At 42.8% G+C, this 17,416-nt stretch overlaps 1 protein-coding gene across 1 annotated transcript in view; it reads right to left on the bottom strand.

Annotated features, from left to right (window-relative positions):
- The window catches only part of LOC135211075 (nuclear pore complex protein Nup133-like), a 255,460-nt gene that overhangs the window by 168,938 nt on the left and 69,106 nt on the right, over positions 1 to 17,416 (bottom strand). Inside the window, exons 5-6 of the mRNA XM_064244133.1 lie at positions 3,005 to 3,103; positions 2,603 to 2,824 (exon numbers count right to left, since the gene is read on the bottom strand). Coding sequence (XP_064100203.1) covers positions 2,603 to 2,824; positions 3,005 to 3,103 — 321 coding nt within the window. The remainder of the gene's footprint in view (positions 1 to 2,602; positions 2,825 to 3,004; positions 3,104 to 17,416) is intronic.

Raw genomic sequence — 17,416 nt, forward strand, 5'->3', positions numbered from 1 at the left:
AAGCGTCAGGAGAAGTATATAGTTCATTACCCGTAAAGCCTTGGAAGGATGGAGAGGTTGCAGGAGTAGAAGAAGCAGTTGCACCCAAGGGTATCCCTTGGGTGTCCAACTTACCTACCTCGACCAACAGGTCGTCCACACCTACCATAGGTTCCACATTGATATCCAGCGTCGCGACTTCCGAGGAGATGTCCTGGCCTTGGTCAGTCAACGAGGCAGCCAGCTGTTGCTGGATGAAGGCGATAGTCGGGGCCGCCTCTACTGGGTCGACGTAGCCTGTCGCCTTGCCTCCGGGGAAGATTAGTACCGCCAACCTCTTCTCCAGGATGTAGGGCATACCCTTGGCGGCGTTCTTCCCGAAACCGCCGACCCAGGCCCGCAGGGTTGCCAGTGCAGTATCCCTCACGGCCGGCGCCTGGAAGAGAGGGTATTGATTAGATTTAAGAATAACTTAAAACTAAAGCTAACTTAAAGCGTAACTTAAAATTATAGGGGCTATAAGACTCCTTGAATTTTACCTTAAGTTAGAGTGATTGAAGTAAAACTTAAGCACTATAACAGATGAGGACCAGCTATCGGAGTTGGAATACTTACCCCGTCTAAAAGCTGGCTCACCAGATCGTAACAGATGGTACACGTTTCATGGTACCAGACCTGGATGTCCCCGTGCGGAGTCGCGCATGGAGCATGGGACCGGCAAACTTCGTGTCCACATGGGTCCTGAAGTGTGGCGGCGCATCCCGGATGCTCACAGTTGGTGGTCTGTAAGTGAAAAGACACATGAGTATCTTAAAGACTATCACTTACAGGCTAAAGGACAGAAGAACTCCGTTGCATGCCGGAGCTCGGAAAAATTTTGGGCATAACCCCTCCCTTAATCGCCTGAATAGGCTATAACCCCGGAGGGATCCGGTGAAACAAGAAGGGAGGGGGGATGGTTTAAGGTACTTAAGATAAACTTAATAGTTTAACATAATAGATCTTAAACCTAAAAACTCGAACGTACCGGACTAAGTCCAGTGCGTGGCGGAGTGTGTAACTCAGCGAAACGGAGAGGTTAGAAGGGACCGACTGTATGTTCCGGTCCACCCTGTTGGGTAGACTAGCACCTTTCCGCTGGATGCCAGGTCTCCGGTGGTAAAGGAGCCCTAGTAAGGTGGGAAAGAGCAAGAGGACATACAGACTCGGGCTAGCAACGGAGCGACGGGGTAGTAATGGAGGGGGGAAAGGCCAATCCCCCCCACCTTACCATCCGACCGGACCGAGAAGCCGGAGAGGTCGAGTCCAGCCTGGGTCTGTCCCGTCCCTCTACCCCCTCCGCCTGGGGGGAGAGAGGGAGGCAGGCTCGGGTATGTGGAGCGAGCATGGGCAGACCTACCCACCCCCCCCGACTCTATAGAAGAGCGGGAGGGGGGAAAGGTGACTGGACAGGCGTCTGGCTGCCTCGTGATCACGTAGTGACCACGGGGCGATAAGAACAAACAACTAAGCCTAGAAACATAACCAGCTGATCAGAGAGATGCTATCGGGAAGCAACCGAGCTGAAGAGCGGTAACATATAGGCCCAATGGGCCATGACCTAGGCTAAGCAAGCCAGACGCCTAACTAACCTAGCAAATATCACATAAATAATTCAAATGAATAATAAAATGAAAGAAAGAAAACAATATAGTAGGAGAAAAAATCCAGGAGTGTACGACTAACCCGAAGGCAAGTCTACCACTCAAAGCTAGCCGAGGCCGATACTAAGAGCCGTGGCCAGGGTCTGGATGGAAAGAGCCTACATAAGGTAAAAGACATGCATGCATGACAAAACCGTGTAGACCGTACCCTAAACAGAGCGGATAAATAAAATAGAGCGTACATAAGTAAGGGGATGTTCTGGGTATGGGCGACCCAGAACGAACCCACCACGAGGCAGAACCATGCTGCCATGCTTCCGACCTAGAGTTCGTATTTATACCTAAAAAACGGCAAATACGGGCTCAGGGCCGGAAAAAACCAATTAGCAATAAACACTGAGTACTTAACTTAGCTGCTGCGATGGCTGCACGCTCCATGGTAATAAAATCCAAAGGAAAGGGCACAAAAAACACCGAGTAGAAAAAGGCACGTGTGAATCGAGTGCGCTAACTGAAAAGGATGGCCACCAGAGGCGCAGCAGTCGGCAGCATGGGATGGAGTAGTAGTAGTAAGTGCTGCCCACTCTGTGGGTCGGCTCTCCTCTGGGGGGATTTTGTAGTGGGAGAATTCTATTGGCATTTGGCTCGTGGTAGTGGTCTCACTCGCCATAGTGTTCATACCGACACCCTCTGGGAGGGTGAGCGAGTCAGTTATACTGACCTTTTTCTTTATTTATTTATTCTCTGGTATGTGTTAGTACATTTACCCTAGAAATAATAGATTAAAGGATATTTCGCGCAGCGACACGAGCTGAGCCCAGAAATATAGTATTGAAATGACAATGTTTCAGAAAACTTAAGCCTCAGTAGATGAATATACACATGGAGCAAAACACAGATGAACATATAAAGTTAATTACTAAATTAACGAGAACAGTAAACCTGGGTAAAAAAAATTTTTTTTATAAAAAAATACTTACAGCTTCAGGTGCTTGTGTAGGCATAGAACCAAAGACCAAAGAGGATACCCTTCGAGATATTCCACCAAGGAGACCAGCAGGAACTTTCAAATGCCTCACATTAATGTTTTGGTTGGCTGGTGGTCCCACAGCTGTTTCAATCAGCAGCGTTGTTGATGTGGTAGTAGCTAATAAACATCCCAAAGAAGGACCTAAGAACACCAGGCTGTCACACTCTTGACCCTAAACCAGATTAAAAAGGCTTGAGTTTACCATTTAAAATTTACAGCACTTCATATAAGTACATGAGAACTTTACTATATATTTCAAACGAGATAAAAAAAATAACTGTTCTCGTACAATCTACTGCAGTACGTATATAATTCTACCGGGAACCAAGATATTCAGGGAAATACATCCTACCTGCAATTCCGTGCTGACTTCAAAATATGAGCCTTCATGAGCAATGCTTGGCCAATAGCGAACAAATCCTTCAGGTGAAGCAGCAACACATGATGGAACCTAAAAAGGAAGATTATACTAGTATGTATTCCACCAACGGGACTTTTTATTAGCATCAAAAGTAAACAAAACTTGATGCCTTTAGTAACATAGATGCAAAATTTAAAATATATTTTCATAAAATTAAGTTTCATATATACTTACCAAGTAATTACATAGCTAATGTTTCTACTCATGTGGCAGCCTTTTTTAAAAATTCACGGTAGTGATTCTATTGTTTAGTGTAGGTGACAAGCCACGCCCACTAATGAGGAATACTATAACCACACTTTGTTTGTGCCCTTATATCCACGAGAGGGAAGGAGGACAGCTCCAATTCTGAAATTACTTGTTAAGTATATACTTAATTTTACTATGAAAATATAATTTTCATATAAGTAACTTAGCAAGTAATTACCTACCTAGCCGAATCCCACACTGAATGGAGGTGAGATACATTGACATTCTACTCCAAAACATGAAAGTATGGTAATGCCTTTGAAATAGAAAATTTGGCCAGCATTAATACAATGCTTGTTGTTTCCTTACCTCATAAGAGAGCTACTGTAGGTGAATACTGCCACTGATTGGTGCTCATCTTAACCTGTAGTGGCGTGGCAGTTGAGCCATGGGTCGCCTCTACTTCAGTGGGAGCTCTGCAGCAGAGGATAGGTCTGATGGCTAGTGAACCATACTAAAGTGCGTGGCCTTGCCCTGGGTGCAGTATTAAATTAAAAACAACCAGGCAATGCTGTTACTTACTCTGAAAACACCACAACCCATCCACTAAGACTGGTGGGTACTCCAGGTACAATGTACCCCAGGCTCCCCAAAACTTGAAACCCTACACCAAGGCAAAAGGATAGCAGGAAAAAAAAAAAAAAAAGTGTGCTTTCTATGAATCCTCCCTCAAATACCATGCCAGCCACCATTAACGGTCCCAAGGTACTGCAATTATTAAACACTGTTTCTCCCTCCTTTAAATAGTGCGATGCAAAAAACAGATTTGCACTTCCAATAGGTTGACTGCAGAATGGAGGATAGGGACTGATTGTACTTGAAAGCTAAAGAGATAGACACTGCTCTGACGTCATGAGCTTTCACTTTTTTTCACCTTAAAACTAGGCAAAATGCCCTAATGAATCTGTGACTGTGCCTCTGTAACTAAGTTCCTTAGGAAGAACAACAATGCATTCTTAGTAAGAGGACGTGACTTTTTCTCGACTGAACACCAGAGGTTACTGGATGGACCTCTGATCTTTTCAGTCCTGCTCAGATAATACCTCAAAGCTCTGACAGGACAGAGTGCTTTCTCTTCTTCTTCAGAGCGAAGGACATCCATTAAATTCTTAATGGTAAAAGAACATGGACAGGGCTTGAACGAGTCCTTGTTCTTGGCTAAAAACTCTACAGTAAAGGAGCAAACTACATCTCCTGGAGAAAAGCCAAGCCTTTTATTGATGGCTTGAATCTCACCAATATGTTTAGTGGTAGCTAAAGCAACAAGGAATAGTGTTTTACAAGCGAGATCCCTCAGAGAAGCAGAATGATGGGGCTCAAAGGCAGGACCCATTAGCCACTTTAATACAATGTCCAGGTCCCAAGAGACCAGCTCTTCCTTCCTCTGCTTGGACATATCAAAGGACTTGATGAGTTTGTTAAGATCCGAGTTTGGCAAAAGATCTAGGCCTCTATACTTAAAAACTGACCTAAGCACAGCTCAATATCCCTTGATGGTGGAAGAAGACAAATATATAGAGCTCCTAAAATATAGGAGGAAATTCAGCAATCTGAGTTATAGATATCTCAGAAAAAGAGACATTATGTCTGATGCACCATCGATGGAAGACTGCCCACTTAGCTTAGTAGATGAGTCTAGAAGAGTTACGTCTGCATCTGCAATAGCCTCTGTAACTCCTCTTCAAAACAATATAACAAGCTTGCAGGTTGTCTGAAGCCTGTCAGAGCAAGAGCGGACAACCCTTAGTGGTGTCTCTGAAGTGGAACTGCTGAGTAAATGCAGTTTTTTGGGAAGCAGTCTTGGGAAATCCACCAACAACCATAGGTCCAAGAACCATTCCTTCAGGGTCCAAAATGGGGCTACAAGAGTCATAATTACGTTGTGATGAGTTTTGAATTTGTTTATCATCTCCCTGACCATGTTGGGGGTGGGAAGGCTTACAGATCCAGATTGGACCAATCTTGCAGCATGGTGTCCGTTGCCCATGCAAGAGGTTCCAGGGCTGAAGAGGAAATGAGAGGAAGGCAATGATTTCTGGAGGTAGCAAACAAGTCTGATGTTGGTCTGCCCCTTAATTTCCAAAGATCCAGGGTCCATTGGTGAGAAGGACCAGCTTTCAACAATTTTGCTCATCTGCCAAAACATTAAATTTCCTCTGGACTCAATTTTGATCTGCCCACAGAAGTATATCTGCTGTCTGGCAGAGAGAGAAAGAATGAGTGCTGCCTTACTTCTGGATGTAGGCTAAAGCTGTGGTGTTCTCTGCGTGCACTACTATTGTCTTGTTGTAGAACATGCTTGAAAAATACTGAAGGCCAAGGTGAATATGCACTTTGTTGCTCTGGGGTCCACTTGCCGGATACTTCCTGATTCCCCTGTAGGGTTCCCCAGCCTATGTTCGGGAAGTCTAAATACAAGTGTAGGTCGGGGCTCAGAGGTTGAAGGACTTCCCTTCTGAAAGTCTTCCTTTGGGCAGCCACCACTGCAGATCCGCTGTCATCTCCAGGGTGATTGGGAACACATAACAGTCTGTGTTTTCCTGTCCCAGTTGGCATTTAAGAAGAATTTAAGAACTCTCATGTGCAATTTGCCTAGCTTGCTAAATGTCTCGATGGACGCTAGAGTCCCTAGCAGGCTCATCCACTATTCAGCCAAGCATGATGGGAGGGCTAGGAAACTGCATACTGTCTGAAGGCAGCTGGAAACACTCTTGGGCATCAGAAAAGCCTGAAAAGTCCAAGAATTGAGATTCATCCCCAAATACAGAATCTCTTGTGATGGGGTCAACTGGGACTTCTGGAGATTGATAAGACCTAGTTCCCGGGTGAAAGAGAAGAATCTTATGCAACTCCTTTATACACTTTTCCTTTGAAGGGGGGATCACAGCAGCCAGCTGTCCAGATACAGACTGATATTTATCCCAGTTGGATGGAGCCATTTTGTGAGACGAGTGAGAACTCGAGTGAACGTCCAGGGGCTGTACAAAGTCCAAAGCAAAGGGCCTGAAACTGATACACTTTGTCCTGAAAGACAACCCTTAGATACTTCCTGGATTCTGGATAGATTGGGATGTGGAAGTATGCGTCCAGCATATCCAGAGTTATCATCCAATTGCCCTGGTGAATAGATGAATGAGCCAAATGATTCATCTCTTATCTTGAATTTCATCTTCTGGGCAAAATGATGGAGGGCACTTACCTAAAGGACTGGTCTCCAGGCCCCCATAGCTTTCAGGACTACAAAGAGATAGTTGTAGAAGCCCTCTGTGTTGGTGTTCTCAACTTGCCCTATGCCCCTCTTTTGGAAGAGAGAAGAAACTTCCTCCAAAAAAGGCTGAATGTCTCTTTGAGCCTTTTGAGTAAGCTGACAATGTGATGGAAGAGGTGACTAATGGGGGCTTCTCTAGGAAAGGAATGGCATAACCCTCCCTAAGAACCCTGATGATCCACGGCTCTGCTCCTCTGATCATCCACTTCTCCCAAAACTCCAGAAGTCTGGCTCCTACTGGTGTATGAAAGACTTCCACTTCTATCTCACTTTTCGGGCACTGCCCTGGTTGAGCCCTTCTTGATAGAGTTGGTAGGGAAATGGACTGTTGCTGAAGTGGAGACGTCATCTTGAGCACAAAGTCAAGTCAAGTCCTTGGGACGCTTGGAGGATTATGTCAACAAATCCTGTGTGAACTTCTTTTGCAAATCAGATGCAATCTGTTTAACCCTCTTGCACACAGGCCAATAAATATAAGGGTGTAAGGTACACGACTTTTCCCCTGGGCCAAAAAGAACAAGCAGATGGAAAAGTTTTTTGGTAAAATTTGGTATGTCTGAACTATAACTGATATATGCTTCTGGTTAGTGTTATTATGTCGGCAAATGATTGAATTATTTCCTAAAGCAATCAAAACATCTTAACGAGGCTTTAAAATAATAAAAACAATGTGATGAACGTGAAATTTTTAAGAAAAATTGGAGATATATTTTGGAAATAATCATGAAAAACCTAATAATTAGGTTTGGGGAGTTTGTTTTATACCAAAATTGTGTGGAAATGTTTGATCTTTCATGTGGAAACAATAATGTTGCTATAAATATGTTTGCTAATGAGCTGTAATTGATTAAAAAATGAAGTTTTCATAATAAAACTAATATTGTAATACTTACCTGAACACCAGAATTAGCCCTGGTCACTGACCAGCCCGAACTATACCTCAACATATTTACCCCCTAAGTGGGTAATTTTAACTGTCAGTATTACCAACGCTGCAAGTAAAATCTAGTCAAATGAGTTACCTGTGTTACCATTGGCAACGCTGCCGCAAATACCGGCCACCAGACGTCTGTCTCCTCAGTTGAATCATTCACTATCAAATTGAAGTGGGGAGGAGGGTGGGAATCATTCAGGTGTTCAGGTAAGTATTACAATATTAGTTTTATTATGAAAACTTCAAATTGCAATACACCCCCTAAACACCTGAATTAGCCCGATTAACAACATTTACTCGGAGGCGGGATCAATCTAATTCAGCCCGACCTGTCCACGGAACATACACAGGTAACTCATAAGCAACCTACCATGTATAAAAGCATGTTTCCTCACCTTGTTATCTAACTCAGAGGTGAGAAAGTACAGTGGTACCTCGAGACACGAAAGGCTCAACTTACGAAAAACTCAAGATACGAAAGCTGACACGAAAAATTTTACTGCTCTACATACGAAAAGTTTTCAAGATACGAAAGGTCTCTGAAAGTCCGAGATTCGCCCGATAACAATTTTGAAACTCGCGCCGCGCGCCGCCATGCTAGTTCTAGTAGACTCGCCACCATCCTCCTGCTCTCCCATTGGTTCCTGATGCTAGCCAAGCCATGAGATCCTTCTCTCCTATTGGACAGCATCCCTCCCATCATGCATCTTACGTGGTGGCGTTCCTTCGCTCGGCCACTTCGCACCCATAGCTTTATCGTACGCATGCGGCATTCGTTCGGTCCAACGATTTCGTTTAGTATCGTAAAATCGTTAGTGATTTCGTTGTGCTACTTTATCGTGTTGTGAGAACCTAATTAGTATACATACTACATACGTAACTTAATTACGTACAGTACATATAGTCATGGGTCCCAAGAAAGTTGCTGAAGTTCACAGAAAGAAGAGAATGCTTTCTATGGAGACAAAGATGGAGATAATAAAAAAGTATGAAGCTGGCTTGTGGTTGAGTGTGATTGCTAAGGAATACAGCCGAAATCCGTCGACGATAGGCACCATCCTTAAGCAGAAGGAAGCCATCAAAGCAGCTACACCTTCCAAGGGCGTGACTATTTTGTCCAACAAGAGGAGCCATGTGCATAATAAAATGGAAAGGCTGCTTCTTGTATGGATCGAGGACAAAGAAATCGATGGCAATACGATAACCGAGACGGCAATCTGCCAGAAGGCCAGCGCTATTTTCGGCGATTTGATTGCCCAAGCCGAAGACGATGGCAGAGAGGGGACATCAATGGCAACCCCAGAGTTCAAGGCTTCTCATGGGTGGTTCGAAAAATTCCGTAAACGGACTGGCATCCATTCGGTGCTGAAGAAATTGAAATTACATAAAGTATAAAAAAGTAAAAAGAAATGTAAAAATAAAAAAAGACAAAATAAATTCTATTTTAAGTTTTATGTAAAGTTAAGTGTTACAGTTTTGTTAATGTGTTTTGTAAAGTTTAGTTTGTTTTTCTGACATTTTTTTATGTTTCGTAAAGTTAAGTGTACGTATCTGCCGTTTGTCCTCCTCCTCCTCTGCCGCCACTTTCGGAGATAGCCTCACTCGAAAGGTAAGCTTCCACATTTTACTTTACAGCAATAATATTTCTTGTACACTAATATACACTTTGCATTTTTATTATTAAGTTACGTATTGAATGGTCCAAATATTTGTAGTACGTATTTCATTGTTTATAGGTCAATTTACCTTTATTATGAAATTTACTGGGGTGTTTTTGGAGGGCTTGGAACGGATTAGCCATTTTACATGTAAAATGTGGTCCAAGATACGAAAACCTCATGATACGAAAGGCGCCTCGGAACGGATTAATTTCGTATCTCGAGGTACTACTGTACTTCAACATCAGTGTTGAGTCTAAGGTGCTGTCTGAGTCAGAAGTACCTCCCATGTGATAAGTTATACTTCTTATTCATGGAGGTAAAAACAAATCTCCTCACCTGGTTGTCCAGCTCAGTAGGTGAGGATGCTTGCAGAGGAAGTACCAGACCGTTGGTGTCGAATCTAAGGTACCGCCTGAGTCTGAAGAACCTCCCATGTGGTATTCTATAACTCTCATGTGGTATTCTATACCTCTCATGTATGGAGGGGAAATGGTGAACCTCCCATGTGGCTATTTAGCCTCTCATGTATGAAGGAGAAGTTGAATGTGCAGGACCTTCAGTTCTCTACTGCTCACTGATGTAGATGACTTGTGCTGAAGTAGTAGTTATTCCAACATGACCATCGGGATCTGCCTAACCTCAAGGGCCTAAGGAACAATACACTCGGTCTAAGCTTGACCAACAGAAACCTAGAGTTCATTAGACTATCACTGCCTCCCTAAACTTCTAACACCCTGAAGTTCATTTAGACTATCACTGCCTCCCTAAACTTCTAACACCCTAACTCTACCAAGCCAACTATAAAACTGAGTTACCGCAAAGACAGGACCCCACGAGTAACCTCTCTGAAGAAACTGAAATTCCCTAAGGTACAGTGTTATGAAAAACCACGACTCTCAAATGACCACCTATACGATCGTCGACAGCGAAACATTCCTCCGGAAGCCAAAGGGTAACCTCCGTGACACTTTGCACCCTTGGATTGACTAAGAACCCCTTCTTATGAGTGTCCGCATAGCGATGAGGCAATGATTTAACAATAGTGCCTCCTCTCCTAGACAAGAACATAGCATAACCCTCAGAATGTTAGTCTGGTATGCAAACCCCCTCGAAACCAAAGTGAAGAGGTTATCAAATAGTCCAGGCTCAGAGAAACACCCATCAACTCTCACCACATCCACACAGAGTGGAACAAGGCCTCCCACTGGCTGTGGAAGGTGTCTTCCAAATACGAGCCTCAAGATCCGTAACCCCTACCACACGAATCAATGAAGGAACCCAATAGAGAAAAGCCTCAAGTGACTCGTAAACCGGAAGTCGGACTCCGGCAGAGGAGTTACTCGCTACCTCATACAGAAAGTGATGCTAGCTTAAGTCCTTCCCCAAAAACTGCCCGACTCGCCAAAACCAGATCAGCCTACTTGATGTTTGAGAGACTGCTGGTTTGGTTGAATACAACGTATCAAACATTACTTGAATTAACTGAGATTCCTCCGGAGCCAGGAATGCGGAAAGAGAGAATGGACAAAGTCCACAATCCGTTATACTCGCTTCCTTCGCCGGAGAAACAAAAACCCACAACTAGCAAACGAGTCTCTCTTCAAAGGTATCTATCCTCTGTCAGACCTGTCTGGCCACACCGGAACAGGAAAAAGGAGAAAAGCCAAACCCCCGCAAGAGCAGCACCCAAGAACCCAGAACCTACTACGCTTGGCTGCTTGATACCAAACGACATGTAAGATCCCATCATATCTGAGCCTACCGATCCGATTGCGCAACGATATACCAACAAGAAGATGATAAACTCCTGTGCAAGTTGTACTCGACTGCACAACCCGCACTCCCCCCAGATGTGATGATGTAACCCCTGCTGTCCGACCGCTGTCCACCCTTTCACAAGAGTGAACTGTCACCAGTTCCGCAAAACCTGTAAGAGTTAGTCACTCGACTGCGCTTACCCTCACTACCCAGTGACGATAACGTTACGCCAGAGCCAGGGGAGGGCGATGAATGCCCTCCCCTGCGAGTCACTCCCATACTGTTGCGCCAAACGTGTACCAACCAAGACGATGACCTAACCTTGAACCAGTCTCACTTAACTGCGAAACTCCGCACCCACCAGTGACTATGACACGAGACCGGGCCGACTACAATAGACGAGCAACATCCCTTAAGAGCGAAGAGGTCACAAAACGCAATCCAACTAACACCCGTTACCAATACTAAACTTAGACTGGAGTCCGGAGCAAGTGAGGGAAAGAAGTACTCCCAGAAGACACGGAATCAAGGTCGAACCTTCATTGAAAACCCTTAAGGTGGAACAGAAAAGCAGCAGGAAAAGTTGAGAAAATAAGAAGAAGGAGAGAGAGAAGTCACTACGAGTAACCACCGGAGCAACTAGTGCTGACATTGTGCAGGTGGAGACCCAACTGTGCGGTACATAATGCTTTAATAAGGCGTTACGAACTGCGGAACCAATGGGAGCCGTAGAAGGAAATTACCAGCTACCCTAAGAAAGGGGGCCGAGGGCACAAAAGGTGCTAACTACGATGCAGACGAACTGCCAACGGCCGTAGCCCCCAAGCAATTACCGCGGTGAGCACGTTACGTCTCACACACCTAAGGTACATAAATGGGAAGGAAGATTACTAACTACCCTATGAAAGGAGTGGGTGGTGACACAACCGGTATCGATACAGTCAACGATGGCGCAGATGAATCTCCAACTGCCGTAGCCCCTTCAAGAACTATGGAGGACACATTACGTCTTAAAACAAGTAAGGACAAAAATACGGAGTTGCGGATACCGCCTTGAAGCATCAACACCAGCAGCCTGAGAACCACAGGACCCATGGAAGGTGCTACAAAGACAGCCCCTCCAAAATGATTTCCTTTAACCCTGGAGAGAGAGAGAGAGAGAGAGAGAGAGAGAGAGAGAGAGAGAGAGAGAGAGAGAGAGAGAGAGAGAGAAACCGGAATTTTTTTTTTTTTTTTTTTAAATCACAGCACACTTAGTTTACAAGATTAAGAGTTCATTTTTGGCTCCTTTTTTTGTCATTGCCTGAAGTTTAGTATGCAATCATCAGAAATGAAAAAAATATAATTATCATATATAAATATTGGGATATATGACAGCTCAAAAAAAAATTTCATATATAATTGTATACAAATTGTGCTGTGAGCAAAACGGTTAAAGCTAAAGAGTTAATTTTTTCCGTTGTATTGTACACTAAATTGCGATCATTTTGGTATATAACACATTGTAAAACGATCAAGGCAACACAGAGAAAATATTATCACAAAATGATGCATGAATTCGTAACACGCTGACATAAAAAAAAGCTGTTTTCAAAAATTCACCATAAATCGAAATATTGTGCTAGAGACTTCCCATTTGTTGCAAAATGAAGGTAATTGATTGAGTATTACTAGACTGTAAGTGTTGTAGCTTACAATTGCAGTTTTCGACCATTTCAGTCGAGTTAAAGTTGACTGAAGGGCAAATTTTTTCTATTTATCATTATTCATATCAAAATATTTCAAAACTGATAAAAGCTACAACCATGGATTGTTTATTGTTGTATTCTACATGAAATTGCACACATTTTCATATATAAAATTTTATGTAACGGCTAATTTAAAATGGTGCAAACATTACGAAAATCGGACGAAAAAATTTATGATTTTTTCGGAAGAGTTAACGCGCGGACGTAAGAAAAAGTTTATTTCATAAATTCACCATAAGTTGAAATATTGTGCTAGAGACTTCCAATTTGTTGCAAAATGAAGGTAAATGATTGAATATTACTAAAATATAAGAGTTTTAGCTTACAATTGCGTTTTTCAACCATTTCGGTAGAGTCAAAGTTGACCGAAGGTTGAAATTGTGGCACTTATCGTTATTTATATGAAAATATTTCAAAACTGATAAAAGCTATAACCATGAGTTGTTTTTAGTTGTATTCTACATGAAATTGCACACATTTTCATATATAATACTACATGTAACAGCTAATATGAAATGGTGCAAAAATGATGTCAAAGTGACAAAATAATTTCCGAGATGTGTCGCTGATGTTTTTTAGTGCGAGGAGAAAGAAATTTGCACTTGCTCGCCTGGGTAACAATTGTAAACAAAACAACGCCTTGATCTGTGAGCTCCCAGCGTCCCCCAAGGCGCGTGATTCAAAAGTTTTCGCCTAGTAGGCCTATAACTATTTTTCCCCGAATTTAAAACAAACTTTTATATCGACGTATATGCCTCCAATCGGCACCCAACAGACAATTTATATCGACGTTTAATAAGTCCAATCGGCGTTAAAGGGTTAACTGAAAAGTAATAAATTACCTATTTTAAGGTAGTAATTAAATTAACTTTATTAGGACTAATATTAATTTCAGTTGTCACTATAATTTGATAATATGACTGGTAATTCTTTTGTAACTGTAATTGACATAAGCACAATGTAATTACTGACAGAAATTAGTCTGTTAAACGAATGAAGACATCATACAAACGAATTCCTTATATATCTGATATCTGATTATATGGCACAAGATACCATTATTGACTATGTTGAAAACACGCCTCCTTCAAGACGACAAACATGGCATAAGTGAGGAAGAGTTGTTGTTACTTGTTACGTTAGTCCCGCTAGCCAATCAAGACAAGAAGAGGTGGATACGGCGACGCAAACTCGTATTCGCCATCAGCTGATTCCAGAGCGAGAATGACTGCCGAGTTAATATTTATACTACGCTAATATGATGATACATATAATACACTTATAATGCTTTAGTCGGACAGAATCTGATCTTCATTCTGTTCGATTACATTCATATTGAATTATCCTAAGATTGGATTCTCATTTGTGTTCAATTACACCTGTACTGAATTATCCGAAGTCAGAATGCCTTGAGCCTACAGCGTTAGCCACTATAAAAAATCACTCTACCGATATGTAGTACAGCAAATACTTTAGGCTAGGCTAAGCTACTGTATATGCATACGATATATCATCGTGAACACTAGGCTAGCCTTAGTTAATTTTATTCGATTTCTCTACATACTGAATTATCGTAAGTCAATATGCATTGAACAGAGAATTAGTTGATACATATTAACAATTACCCTATCGTATAAATAGAGGAAAGTAACCTCTATTAGAGGAAAGTAACCTTAAAGATGAAGGAGCAGTATTCAACCCTTCAGAACCCGACAGACCCGAAACCAGATCTGAACGACCAACCATGGCCTAAAAAGCTTCTGATGCAAGGAACTCGAAGCAGGAAAAACCCAAAGAGGCTCTAAGGACACTGTCCCTCCATAAACTACTACTTATAATAGAAAACCAACCCGAAGAAGCCTGCACTTCTCTTCCTAAACACTAGGTAGCCTATGATCCCTACTCGTCTGTATCTGACCTAAATTTTCATCATCCTGAGAACTTACACATCGAGGGAAGGGGAAATCTGCTGCCAACACTGCCTGCTCCGCGCCGGGGGGACCGGCAGATCCTACCCACTCGGAGGCTTGCGGTTTTCCATCAACCCCAGCACCCGTTAGGGCTGGTTCTGGAACAGGCAGGGGGGCTGAAAAAGAGCGATTAGAATAAACTATACTACTAGTACCACTATCTCTATTTTGGTTAAATTATTTGTCAGGCTAGAAATACAGTGGTACCTCGAGATACGAGCAGCCTAACATAAGAGTTTTTTGAGATACGAGCCGGAGCTCGGGCCATATTTTCGTTCAAGATACGAGCCCAAATCCGAGATACGAGCCGTGTTTCCGGAGCGTCCCACTAGTTGGCGCGCAGGGTCGAGCATCATCCGAGAGCATCTCTTGCTCACTCGCACGTGTTACCCACTTGAATCAAAGTGTATCTTGTGCGCTGTACTCTTTTTTGCTTGATTTTTGCATGATTACTGAACTTTTTTATGTGTTATCATGGGGCCGAAGAAAGTGAGTGCTAAGGACAATGGTGACAGGAAGAAGAGGATGATGTCGATAGAACTAAAGCAAGAAATAATAGAAAAACATGAGCGTGGCACACGAGTGACTGAACTCGCAAAGATCTATGACCGTAGTACATCAACAATTTGTATGATATTGAAGCAGAAGGATGCCGTCAAGAGTGCTACACCAGCAAAAGGAACCACAATTCTTTCCCAATTAAGGACAAATATCCACGAGGAAATGGAGAAGTTTTTGCTCGTGTGGGTGAAAGAGAGGGAGTTGGCAGGAGATACAGTGACGGAGACGGTAATATGCGAGAAGGCACGGAGTATTTATGCAGACTTAGTGAAGAAAGAAGCATCAACTTCTAAAGAGGCATCAGAAGAAGAGTTTAAGGCAAGCCATGGCTGGTTTGATAATTTTAAGAAGAGAACTGGCATCCATTCAGTGGTGAGGCATGGCGAAGCTGCGAGTGCAGACGTGAAAGCAGCCGATACGTACATCCAAAAGTTCGCTGCGCTTGTTGCGAGGGAAGACTACATCCCGCAACAGGTGTTCAACTGCGATGAAACGGGCCTATTTTGGAAGAAAATGCCACGGAGGACTTACATCACAGCACAGGAGAAGATGATGCCAGGCCATAAACCCATGAAGGACCGTCTGACCCTTGGATTATGTGCAAATGCTAGCGGTGATTGTAAAGTGAAGCCACTGCTAGTTTATCATTCGGAAAATCCTCGAGCCTTCAAGAGGCACAAGATACTGAAAGAAAAATTGCACGTTATGTGGCGCGCCAATGCTAGGGCATGGGTTACGCGGCAGTTTTTTACTGACTGGGTAAATCTCGTCTTTGGCCCTGCAGTGAAGACGTATCTGCAAGAAAATAAACTCACGATGAAAGCATTGCTCATCCTTGATAATGCTCCAGCCCACCCACCTGGTCTTGAAGATGATATTCTGGAGGAGTTCCAGTTTTATCAAAGTTCTCTACCTCCCACCCAATACGACTTCAATCCTACAGCCGATGGATCAGCAGGTCATTTCCAACTTCAAAAAGCTGTACACAAAGCACTTGTTCCGCCGCTGCTTTGAAGTGACGGAAAACACAAATCTAACCCTTCGAAAGTTTTGGAAAGATCACTACAACATCGTGATCTGTTTACGTATCATTGACTTGGCATGGCAAGGGGTAACAAGACGAACGTTGAACTCTGCATGGAAAAAGTTATGGCCTGATGCTGTTGCAGAAAGAGATTTCGAAGGGTTTGAGCCCGAGACCGAGCAAGAAGAGTTGGAGGAGATTGTATCTCTCGGAAAGTCGATGGGTCTGGAGGTAGATGAGGGTGACGTCAACGAACTCATCGAAGAACATGAGGAGAAACTCTCAACTGAGGAGTTGAAGGAGCTGCATATGATGCAACACACGAAGGTTCTGGAAGAGATTAACACGAGTGAGGAGGAGGAAGAGCCGGAGGAAGTGATTTCTACAGGTGAAATTAAAGACATGCTGGCAATGTGGGAAAAGCTGTCAAATTTCATTGAAAAGAAACACCCAGAAAAAGTGGCAACTGATCGTGCTTCAGCGCTTTTTAATGACACTTGTTTGTCACATTTTCGAAGCATTTTGAAAGGCAGGCAAAAGCAAAGTTCTTTGGATACATTTTTCTTGAAAAGAGCTGCGAGTGAAAGTACAGAAAGTGCAGCCAAGAAGGCAAAAACAAGTGATAATTAAATTTACGTAAATGTTAAGCTTAGTTTAAGTTTAAAGTTAAGTGCATTGTTATAAGTATTTTCTTTCATTTGAAATAAGGAAAGCGTAGCTTTAGTTTTAAAGTTACAAAAATAGTTTTAAGTTCTAAAAAAGTGCCGTTTACGTACGTGTCTAGAGTGCCTACATCCCTTCCCCCCTCCCTCCTCCTCGCCGTTCACCTTCGTTAGCCGTACTCGTCTGTCTCCAAAGTAAGACTATTATGCTAAATAACTTTTATTTCTTTATTTCATATTTTGTTATGTATTTGTTAATTATACATGTTTATTTGTTATTTAAAAACACATCTTTATTCATAATTTACAATGGTTTGGAGTTTTTCATAGGTCCGGAACAGATTAAATTGAATTCAGTTATTTTAAATGAGAGAAATTAGTTTGAGATACGAGCCGATTGACTTACGAGCTCGGTTCTGGAACGAATTAAACTCTTATCTCAAGGTACCACTGTATGCTAAATATACTAGATGATAACCTGTCCACTAATTTCTTGAATAACTAACTT

This window comes from Macrobrachium nipponense, chromosome 4 (genome assembly GCF_015104395.2).
Source record: "Macrobrachium nipponense isolate FS-2020 chromosome 4, ASM1510439v2, whole genome shotgun sequence".
NCBI lineage: Eukaryota > Metazoa > Arthropoda > Malacostraca > Decapoda > Palaemonidae > Macrobrachium > Macrobrachium nipponense.